At 42.2% G+C, this 12,037-nt stretch overlaps 1 protein-coding gene across 1 annotated transcript in view; it reads left to right on the forward strand.

Annotated features, from left to right (window-relative positions):
• The window catches only part of myo1d (myosin 1D), an 80,906-nt gene that overhangs the window by 7,884 nt on the left and 60,985 nt on the right, over positions 1–12,037 (forward strand). The window contains exons 2-3 of the mRNA XM_070851909.1: positions 9,489–9,697; positions 10,328–10,421. Coding sequence (XP_070708010.1) covers positions 9,489–9,697; positions 10,328–10,421 — 303 coding nt within the window. The remainder of the gene's footprint in view (positions 1–9,488; positions 9,698–10,327; positions 10,422–12,037) is intronic.

Here is a 12,037-nt window from a genome sequence, read left to right on the forward strand (position 1 = left end):
CCACCTTGTGCTCCATCCTGACTACTTTCTTCATGATAATAAATAGTTACTTTTACCTAAGTAGACTTTTAAATGCAGGACTTTTACTACTTAAACTGAAGTAAAGTTTTGAGTTCTTCTTCTACCACCTCTGTATAGTTATTTATCCGATTGTTTCCCCTCTAACTGTCTGTTCTCATGGTGTTATTCTTTGGCCATCTGTCTGTTTTTACGCTCCTTCCTGCCCTTCCTTTTCAGCCCTGATAGAAATCGTAGTGCCTTCTTGAAATAGCATGTTGAGTAATGTCTGGTTCTTTTGGATGGATTCATTTTGCTCTTTTTTTTTTTCTCTCGCTCTCTTTTTCTCCAAATCCATCCAGTCATCCTTTTTCATAGCTGAGCTCACTGTGATTTTTACATTTGTCGCTGCCGGCCAGTGTGTTAAAGCATAAACAGGTTCTGCATCGGGCCAGCGGCCAGGTCTGAAAACGCCACCACAGCCCCTCCCTTCAGTTCTCCTGCTTTCACCAGAACGCCCTCTTATTGAATTTTGGAAATCTTCTCAGTGGAAATACATGTTACAGTAACAGCTTGGTGGTGGTGGTGGTGTGTGTGTGTGTATAAAGGGTGTGGTAGATGGCAAAGACAGGAGGGCCACCTGATCTGCAGCCGGGCTGTTTACACATGGCTCCCATTTCCAGACCAGCCGGCCTCATGGGAACATCCTGCAGTGTGAATGTGAGCAACATGTTGCTAAGCACTATTCAAGCATGGCTTCATGGCTTTGTCTTTGAGTGTACTTGTTACCCTTTTGCAACTACTTGAAAAGGATTGTTTTGTTTTTTTTTAATTCCTGCAGAGTGCACGCAGGGCAGATGTAACTTAAGCTAGATTGTTTCCTGTCATGATGCAGAGGTGAAGTTAACGGTATCAGTCTCTTCATGGCCGAGCATTCAAACACTAGCTGCTGCACAATAATCATAACTCGTGTTCAGTGCAGGGAATTATGTTCACCTGCTGCACGTTTTTCATCCGACAAAACTCTGAGAATCTGTCAGTAAGTTAAAATGTTGAACACAAACATGATTTTGTTCAATTAGAAACTCACGTGGTCCGTGGAACTAATATTAGCGTGATAAACAACATTTATTATGGACATTTAAACCTGCAACAAGCTCAGCTGGCGCTGACTCATTGGTCAAAACTGAAAATGTACCACTACCACGCAGTGTTTTAATCAACATGTGATTAGGATGCGTCATGTTTCAAATAGTATAGATGTCCGTCCTCCTGCCTGTCCTCAGCCTGAGTTTAGATTTTCACAGATTTACTGAAATTGTGAAAGATAATGGTTGTGCCACTGTTTTCAGCTGACTGCTGCTCACGCTGACTCTCCCTTCCTCAACTAACCTGTTGATCAACCCTTTTCATTGACTTACACTGTAACAGTCAGGTGTATTTACAAATGTAGCTCCTGGGAGCTCATCTTCTATTATTCTTTTATCAGATCACTCGCCATGGTTTGGCATATGATGCATGGTTTCATACATCTGAGTTCCAAATTGCTAGTGTAGAAGCATCACGTCACCGATGACGTCGCCCCTGTGGTTTGCTGTTGTGGGCTTTAAGTGTTTTTCACTGTTCCACCTCCACACAGTCAGTTACTGTGAGTGAGAGGTGAATCAGCACAGAATCAGCTGAGACTGATCAACAGGGTCACAAGTCGCGGCCCATCATTCTGGTCATCATTCGATCGATCGGTGCATCCTTAGTAATGACGTGATGTGGAGGAGGCAAACACATTTCCACTGCTCTGAACACAGCCCTGCTTGTTGCAGTAATGGCTGAGGCTGTGTTTCCATCACATCCTGCACACGCTTCTGTTTTTGTTGTGTCAACAGATGGGATGCCGACCTCTCTCTCTCTCTCTCTCTCTCTCTTCTAATTCGATAACATTATATCATTTACTCTCGGACAGACACGGCCTCATTACAGGGCAGGAAAGTGGGGCAGAGTTTTGAGTTCAGTCCAGAGCCTTTAGATTTATTCAAGCTTGTTTCACAAGGACATAAAAAGATGATGTAATAGTTACAAGACTTTGTATAACGCAGTGTTGTTGTGTTAGATTTATTTTTTTAAACTGGATAACATCTTTTGGAATGACACTCCTTAAAGCCTTAGTGTGGAGTCTCGTCTGAAAGTCTTACATAATGTGTCTCCTTGCCTCCTCGGTGCAGGCCAGCTGTGTTAGTAGCAGGGAAACTACCTCTTCTGATTTTAGGAGAAGATTGATGTGGGCCTGAGGGAGGGTGGATGCGTTTTGTGTTGATGGGCTGTGTCTCCTACACACAGTCTGGGAGCTGCTGTTTAGCACTAAGCAGGCTTTACAAAGCAGCGGAAAATCCCCTAATGCAGAGCCCAGATGTCTGATGTCTGCAGAGCGTGAAGGAGGCCTCTGTCACACTGTACATAAAAGACTGGAGGAGAGGAGAGAAAGGTGGAGTAGAGCAGCACTTTTCACTCGTATCTGCCGGGTCCCCAAAATGAGAACTACAGCGACATGCCAGAGACAAAAGCCCAGTTTGATGTTTATTAGATCTTTATTAGCCCCCAAGGAGCCATAGCTGTGATGGAGTTGAACTATACATCACATAATATACAAGGACAAGCGTGCTTTAGCTATAATTAACAAGACCCACACTCCATCTTAATTTCCTGGATACGCTGTGTGGCCCCACCATCACTACTGATGCCCATCTTGGCCCAATCAGTGGGTTAAACTACACAAACTTCTAGTTTTCACTTCACGCACTATCTTTGCCTCACATATCTAACTACACAGGCAGAAAACCTCCGGACCAGGAAAGCAGGTGAAACATTGTCTTGTCTTGTGAGAAATTGTGGACAGTTTTTCCACCTAATTGTTGGACCTCAGTAAAGCTCTTGTGTCTGAATGGGAGAAAATTCAGATCAGATGGAAAGCCTGGAACCAGAAGAGTGAAGGCAGTTTATAGCAGCAGATGAATGATTCAGTTTCACGTAGGTGTGACATTAGGGTGTCCGTGTTGTGTACACATGTAAGAAGGTTTGTGTGCGGCTTTGTACTCGATATGTGATTTGAGTATTGTGAAATGTGAAAAGAAAGAGCAGAATGGACTCCAGCAGCCGTGGAGATGAGATGAGCTGTAGCAGAGCCTGCTGCTGAGGAAGAAAACCAATTTTTGAAAGACGAGATGTCTCTTACGCAGCAGCCCTGGGGATAAGCCCTAAAGCATACTGCTATTAGTCCAAACAAGAGCAGTGATGGTAATGAAGTCTGAGATAAAAGTGGAACAGACACAGATTATGTCCCTACGCTTCATAATTCCTAGAATGACCCCTAAGTTCAAACGCATAATGATGATGACACGTGCTGGCTCAGCTCGCTCCAATGTGGGCCACAGATCACTCCATACAGTACCGACACACACACACACACACACAGGCCACTGTACAGAAGCACTATTGAATCAGTTTCCTCGTTACTACAAAGTTTAGGAGTTTTAACATTTCATTGAAGTCTTGATAAATTTTCTCTGTTGCCTTGAAATTCTGCTTTTCAGGACAAATCTGCACTCACTTGAATTGAACTTTACTGGCAGATGTTAACAGGCTGATGGAGTTTGTACAATGCAGCGTAACCCAAAGTAGTTGTCATGTTGGAATTGCTCAGCATTTATGCATTACAATCCTCTTGCAGCAGCTCATGTTGGATCTTGCTGTCCTGCTGAAGGTCTTTGAGTGTTCAGTCGAGGAAGCCTACTGTATAAAGTGTCATAATTACACCAGTATGCTCAGCCACAGGGTAGAGATGTGGAGGGAAACAGTCTGGCGTCATTATTTTAGACACATTTACCTCTTGATTCTTTTCAGAAGTTTTTTTGGGGGTGGGGGGAAGAGGAGGAGGGATTGTTGGTGAGAAAATGTCATAAATCGCCAGCGCTCCTCCCTTAGTTAACCATAAAAAAGACCCACCCAAACAAGATTGGAGACAGTGGTTGTGCTCGGCTTTGCTCTGTAATTCACATCTGATGCGAGTGTGTGTGCGAATGTGTATACATGCTGTAGGTTTGGGCATCAGTGTGTGTGTGTGTGTGTGTGTCATCAGGGTTCCTCTGGTATTTTTGGGGCAGACAAAGTTTCTCGGTAGAGTGAAAACATTGGTCACATTTCCTTTCTGTTTTTCTGCGCGAAAAACCTTTGCACAGTTGTCAGTACCTGATTTTTGTCTCTTTGAATGAGCTGAGGAGGAAGGTGGAGGGAGTAGAGATTAATGAAACACTTTTACTATGTAGCTTAGCAAAGCTTTATGATGGCAACACTACTGCCAACAGTTTGAATTATTTCCATACCACGATCATTTCAGCTCTCCTGCCTCTATTAGCAGCCTCGTTTTGATTAGCTACAAGAGAGCGCGCTGAGTTACAGCAGGACCGGTGACGACAGCGACCCAAGTCGACCTGTTGGAGTTCATGGTTGTAACATTTAGTGCGGGTGAGGATGTATTTTACATGAGTGACAAAGAGGAAACCTCCCGCATCAAGACGGCACACATTACAGCTTCAGCTCTGGCCTTTGTATTTGTTTGTGGTGGAGCAGAGATGGGGGTTCATGGCGCCGGGTGGCGTCACCGCCCATCGCTATTATGTTCTAATGCTCGGCTTTTTAACTATTAACACCCAACAGGAAGCACTAATAAGTTGTAGTGTGTCAGAAAGAAGCAAAAGAAATCTGTGCACCAAAATTCAATCGTGAGTATAAGTGATCAAAATATCACATTAGACCACAGACGGGTGCGTTTCAAGTCATTTCCACCCAACTGTCTCAAACTTAAAACGTCTAACCTGCCTTTTGATTGTGTTTTACCTGCATTTGATATCAGTCATTTCGCAGAATCCTACAAAGCTGCAGTTCATAGTTCACCGTTCAGCTCGTTAGGTTTGATTGAATCTGAAGCGTTCATGATGAGAAGTTGTTTTCCTACGTTTATTTAGCACTTTTTCTATGTTCATTTAATTTCATGGAGTCTGTTTATTATGTAGACCCCCTTTACGCGATGGTTTAAGCCACATATGACCTTTCTTCCTCCCCGTTTCTCTTCATGCCTGCTCTACCTCCTCTCTCCGTCTGTCTCTCTCTCACTTCCTGGCAGCTCTTGGGAGGGGTCCCTTTGGAAAGAGATCACACGGCTGCAGGTCAGACCAGTTCAGACACACTTCCCCTCACAGCTGGATAGACAGAGAGATGAAGGGGGAAATGAAAGATGATGTAGAGGGAGTTACGCTCTTACACCTGAGAATTTATGGACTACCAACCCTCTCTTCAAGTTTTATGTACTTTCAAACTTTAACTCTCTCTGTATCTCAAGTTTATATCCAACCAGTAGCATGAGATGGTTCACAGCCCAGTTTGGTCTGAAAATTAAATAACAGATGAGTGTGTCACCAAATTTAAATCTGATTTAGTCTTGATGCACCTATAAATAGGATTTCTAGGAGACTATTATGAATCATAAGGTTCTCTAATCTCTGTCCTGTTTGTCCATTTAAATCCTCCTAAATGAAAGTGGAACAGATGGATCAGCCAGTCCTGTATCTCTGTTAACTCTCTTCTCTTCTCTTCTCTTCTCTCCATTCCCCATGGATGGATGATAGACGCAAACATGATTCGCAGGTGCTATTTATAAACTCCGAGGTGGGGGAAAAACACCAGGCTCCTCTGGGCCTTCTAATGATTCAAACTGTGCAGCTTCACGGACGATTGTGATGTTGTTGGATGGTGTGATTGAACTTTGTTTGTCCAGTGTGCACTGTTTTGTTACTGGGTGGGAAGCTGAAGGCCACATTGCCAGACTCTCACTCCCAACAATAATATTTCTGCAGATATCCCCTTGACATATTGTTGAAGTCCGTTTTGAAACTCAATCTTGGGAGTTTTGCTAAGTTAGCAATAAGTGATATGTTTGTAATACAGCTGGGAAAAGCCCTTATTCAGGAGTCTGTTTTGAATTGACTTGAGTGTTTGACAGACACGGATCCAGTGGCATCACCTCGCTGTATTTATTGCTCTCATATGACGGCACAGATGATTACTGTTATCGCCAGAGGCTGCTTAAATAAATGAGGGACAGATATTGCTGATTATTAATTGTCATTATCAGTGATTATTAATCATTAATCACAATTACTCAAACCCGCAGGTATTCAGCTGCAAGAGCACCACAGGAAAACATCCTCATCCTACTGTTGTCATCACGCTCATTCTCATTTTCTTCAGGTTTTTATTCTAATTCCTCACTTGTCTTTGCATTGGGACACACAATGTCTGGATGGTTATGAATACACACTGAATACAATAGTTCATTGGATTTTACTAGCTTGTTTCCACAGCTCTCTAATAGCACAGTGTCTCTTCACATGTATCAATATGAGTGGACTATATTAATGCATCACATTTGTCCAGGTTCATGCTCTCATTGGTTCCCTGTAATTCCCTCTTCAGAACCAGCACCATGTCCCGTATGACCTGCCTCTATGCAGAGCAGACCCGGTCACCTTGCTTCTATGCATCCCCAGCTGGGGCTCCAGATACACCCCTCCCATAATGTAAACCATTGCTGCCAACCCCCCAGAAGCTATTGTGCATGTGCGCTAAGTGGGCAGCTCGCCGTGTTCGCCCATGTAGGGGGAGACGGAGGGCCTGTCTCAGACAAAGACCTCCGATTGACATGTGAACAATGGAGCTGGCACACAGCAGCCTCCTGACTGGGGGGGGGGGGGAGCTCACAATGGGCCTTTTTCCTGCAGCACCAAAGGATGAAGAGCCAGCATGTTAGCTTAACTGGTTAGACAAATTATTGTGAATCTGCTTATTCTGTGAACTTACCTTTATTTTACACTGTTTTTATTTCTTTAGCCTAATTTAAAATGTAATCTTTTCACATTTATACGTACGTTATTGGAATTAACAAGAACTCTCTTAGAATAGATTGTAGAAAAAGTTCATCACTTCCAAAAGGATCAGCTGTGATGTAAAGCGCACACGACTTGTTTTAAACAGGCTTAAACATGCGAAACGCTTCGATCTTTATTGATGACATCGTCATTTTCATCTTCTGATAGAAATTAGCATTGTTTTACACTGGAGCCTCTCATGCTCTGGTCGTCCCACGCTGTCAGGGACACATGAGCATCCCATGTCGCTCTGAGCCGGCCGTGCCAGTTTGTGCATGGCCTGACATACAGTATGAATACTGGCACACAGGGATGAGCTAATCTGAGTATGTGCTGTGCAGTAAAGTGTGAAGTGCCTACAGTTGTGGTAAAGCATTGTTGTGTCTAGCTGTCACACATTATTATTATTATTCTCCTGGCACTGTTGGTGCTGACGCTGTTTAGTGGCACTTTACAGAAAGTTTAGAGAAGATAAGATGGATTAGTAAAGTCCAAGGCTCGTGTCTATTTAAAAAGTCAAGGTTTAGGAAACATTGATAAACAAGACAGTCATGGGCATCCGTCAACAGCCATAAGCAGGACAAACATTGTTCTTACTGCTGCAACATCCAAGCGTAACTTTCATCAATGCTTGATTTGTAGTTTTACCGAATCTGCATTTTATTTAAAAAAAAAAAAAAAGATATCTCAATATCTGGCAGCTCTTTAAGCAAATATTAGTGTTTGATTTAGTTTTTGTGGCAATCGATTCAAACCACAATCACAATCTGAGGCCTTTTACGATCATTCGGGAATAATACGCTTTTGGCCTTGTTTGCAAGGCAGCGACGGAGGTTTGGCAGCTGTGAAGAAAGGAACCATTCTTCTGTCGAGAGAAACTGGGATCGTAGTCCTCTATGGAGAGGAAGGAAGTCAGGCAGGCGGCCTGGGGCAGAGAGAGAGAGAGAGAGAGAGAGAGAGAGAACATTTGTGTGAGTGAGGAGGGCACAGAGAGAGAGAGAGAGAGACGTGCAATAGAGCTACAGGACATCTCCAGAAGTATGCGGACACTTGAAGAACTGGCATGATGATAATAAAGTGTATTTATACAGCACTTAATAAGACCAGACCATATGAATTTTACACATAAACCAACCTGTGTACACACATAACACACACACACATGCAGACAGGTGTGATTATTGATCATTTCAGTCCAAAACAATCACCATTAATCTGCTGCTATAACAGCCACCACTCTTCTCTCCACCACATTTTGCAACCTGACTGCAGGGATTTGCTCCCATTCAGCCTAAACGGCATTAGTGAGGTGGCTGGATGAGGACGTCTTGGCTCACAGTCAAGTGTTGGGATTATTCCCGAAGGTGATGGGTGGGGCCGAGGTCAGGCCAGTCAAGTTCTTCCTCTCCAAACTGGGACAATCATTTCTTTGTGGAGCCAGCTTGGGAAGCTGGACGTACAGTAGTATCTAAAATATGAGTGTATGCTGCTGTGGCATGAACAGAGAAGTGGACGGAGAAGGATCTGGATCTTTTCCCTCACACATTACTGGTGTCAAATACAATAACTTCCTTATTGACGGTGATAGGGGGTGTGAAAAAGACAGCTGTCTATTAGACTAACATGCAAAATTGTCCCCTTGGACAGATGGGAAACATAAACACAGAGTCATAACATTCATGGCTTATTTACATGTCTGATAAAGCTGTTGATAGTGGCTAATGTTTAGCTGCTTATAAATACAGCCAAGTCAGTCAAACACAAAGGTGAATATTATTTTGTTATTGAGTCGCTGCTTCTTATACTAATAATAAAGATAATTATTTACTTTTTTCTGTTGAACTGTCCCTGAATGCCTCTAAGGGGGGGGGGCTGCATTCATTCTCTTCAGTTTTTATCAAAGCTGTTTTGGTTGCTGTTTTAGTTTGTGGGAATTTGTGACATTGATGAATACATGTGGGGCTGATGTTGATATTTATTGTAATTAATTTTGAGATCTCCTTTTTCCAGTGGTTTTTGGATACTTATTTAATACTGGATTTCTGCAGAGCTTCTTACTGATACTCAAGATGTTTAAAGGAGTATATAGACCTTTATCAATTTTATCATTTAATCAAAATGAGCTTTTTCACCCTCTGGGGGAGAGTTGGATGAGAAGACTTGATACCACTTTCATATCTGACCATACAGACATGAGAGTGGTATTAACTCTCTACCAGAAAGTGAATAAATGTATTTTACTTCTTTAATGAGAATGACGATGCATCTTCAAGTTTTTCTGTTAAAAGAAAAAAGCCCTTTGGTTAATCTTTTAAAGTATGATGTCCAAAATACTACAGGATGTTTGAATTGAAGCTGGGGAGGCTTGTTTCTTCTTTTCATCCCACATGTGAATGAATAAAGGATGACACAGAGTCATTTTGGTAATGAATTATGATCAAATACAAACAGAACGATTTCTCCTCCACATCTATTCATCGATTTCTATTCATAAAAGGCTTTATTGTGTGTCCCCAGGTTTGAGAAGGGGAGGATCTACAGCTACATCGGAGAGGTGGTGGTGTCCGTCAATCCTTACCGTGCCATGAACATCTACGGCCGTGACACCATAGAGCAGTACAAGGGCCGGGAGCTGTACGAGCGGCCGCCCCACCTCTTTGCCATCGCCGACGCTGCTTACAAAGCCATGAAGAGGAGGAACAAAGACACTTGTATTGTCATCTCAGGTAACACGGGAAGCCCCCCCCGCACGGGCCACACAAAGAAAAGCACACAGATGTTTTACACTCCTGAACACTGTGCATTTTAAACTGAACTTTGAGTTTGGGATCATATTATTTCTGTGCAACTTTTGTCCCATTGGCCTTCTAATGTGAACACAACATCCTGCAGTAATAATAATTTCCACTTATACTCAGATGTTTTCTCTGAATAATACCTAAAAATATCAATATAACATCTGTTCGGTTGAAATTCAAAGTACTTTACCTTATTTTGTCTGAAACAGATATTTCATGTGGTCATAAGCTGGTGAAAGAAAAACCACAAAGAGGAACAAGCACCACTCAGTGGTCAGAGGGGGAACTGAGCCTTCCTGAACCCTGGTATCATGTCATGAGGAGAAAAACACCAGTTAAACGTTAAAGCAGTTAAAATTAGACTGATGTTTTTGTGCTACACAGTACAGGCTTCAAAGTTAAAGTGAATATAAAACAGAATAATGGCAAATCAGGCTTAACTCACAGTCTGATGGCAGAAAAGATCACCTTTATTTTGCAATAACCTTTGGTGGTTTAATTTCCAGTAATATTTATTGTTATTTTTAACGACTCTCTGCACTGTGTTTTTTGCCGCAGGGGAAAGTGGAGCAGGAAAGACAGAAGCCAGCAAGTATATAATGCAATACATTGCTGCTATCACCAATCCTAATCAGAGGGCTGAAGTTGAAAGGTGAGTGTTGTTATTTAACCTGAACACACTGCAGAATATGTGCACAGGCCTGGTTTGGTGACTAAACAGCAAATGTGATGAGAGAGAGAGGGTTTGGATTAAAGTTGTTAGTCCTGCTGCACAAACAATTAACTAGAGATTGTTAGCACAAAAACCCATTTATACCTTTCATAAAGATGAGTTTGCTCATCCAAATGAGTCACCCAGACATGCACGATATGTTAATGTGAGGGGAAAACTGTGTGTGTGTGTGTGTGCATTGTGTCCTCTTTGTCAAATCACAGTTTCCACTGACGAGAAAATGTCATTTTAATGCCTGACGCTGCTGCGAAGAACTTCATTACTCATTCTTAATTATTATCAGACTGCAGTGACATTTATTACAGGACAGCTGTCTTATCTTATCACAGCTATTGTGGTCTGAAGTCATTATTGTCATATTCCAGGAATCAGCTCTGGCAAGTCTATAATGAGATATAGTTACACCTCAACAAGGTTGGAAACCACATCACTGGTAACTGAGTGGGTGTTTCAGTGTAGAGCTGAATGGTTATAATGATTCTAGATAATCAGAGGAAAGCGAGAGATAAGCTTTGGTTTGAAGTGAACAAAATGTGGGTCAGAGACTGAGATAAGGTTTTAAGGTCGACTGTCCACTTACAGTTAAATGATGAACACAAACTCCTGGTGATGTGAACAAATAGGATCTAACCTCCACTGCTGCTCACGTGTACAAACACTAGGCAGACATTAACCACCAGAGAGGATGTAATAATGTAGGATGTAATGAAGGTCTCCAGGATGTAGCTCACAGGGTCACAGGCTGGTCAGGATCCATGTGAAAGTCATACAGAATATCATAGCATTGTATGTTTGTATTTCTGCCACACTATCCAGTCTTTGCAACATCAGATTTCGCTGTAATATCTTTCTGAAAAATAGGAAAAAAACCACTTTAAATCTATTTTTCTCTTTTCTGCATGCTAACTCTTGGCCCCCGCAATATTATAAATCTACACTATGCTGTCATTTAAGTTCATTTGATGTATGAAAGGTCACATATTTTTTAAACAGAACCAGGCCTTGTTGTGCCAAGGTTATTCACAAAAGGAGAGATTGTAGATATTAGTTTTAAATGATGATGATGTACAGCAGTGAGGTCCCACGTAAACAAGGAGGCAGACCTTCCGTCTCAGTGATGTCCAGCCCTGACTGCTCCCAGCACATTACTGCCAGCGATCTATGTGCGTTAGATATCAGCTAAGATTGTCTCTTCCTGTTGTGTTATTAGGGGTTGACAGGGGAAACAGTTGCCACCATTTGATTATGGAAATGCACATGAAAACCAGCCAGCTGTGCCTCATCAGATCCTGACAAGACGTGTCTATCCCTGTTCTCAGCAGGATTTATTCATGTGACGCTGTGTTAATAATTCTGTACGTGTAACTTTCTATTATAAGACACAGAGCAACATAAGCACTGATTTAGAATCATGGTTCTGCCAACTTGAGAAAAAAAAATCTGTCTCTTTAAGTTGCAAAATGCTCCACTGTGTTCATTTAATCCGTTATCAATATGAAACCAGTAACATTTGAAAAGTAGATCTCAAAAGTTAT

Source organism: Pempheris klunzingeri, chromosome 20 (assembly GCF_042242105.1).
Source record: "Pempheris klunzingeri isolate RE-2024b chromosome 20, fPemKlu1.hap1, whole genome shotgun sequence".
Taxonomy (NCBI): domain Eukaryota; kingdom Metazoa; phylum Chordata; class Actinopteri; order Acropomatiformes; family Pempheridae; genus Pempheris; species Pempheris klunzingeri.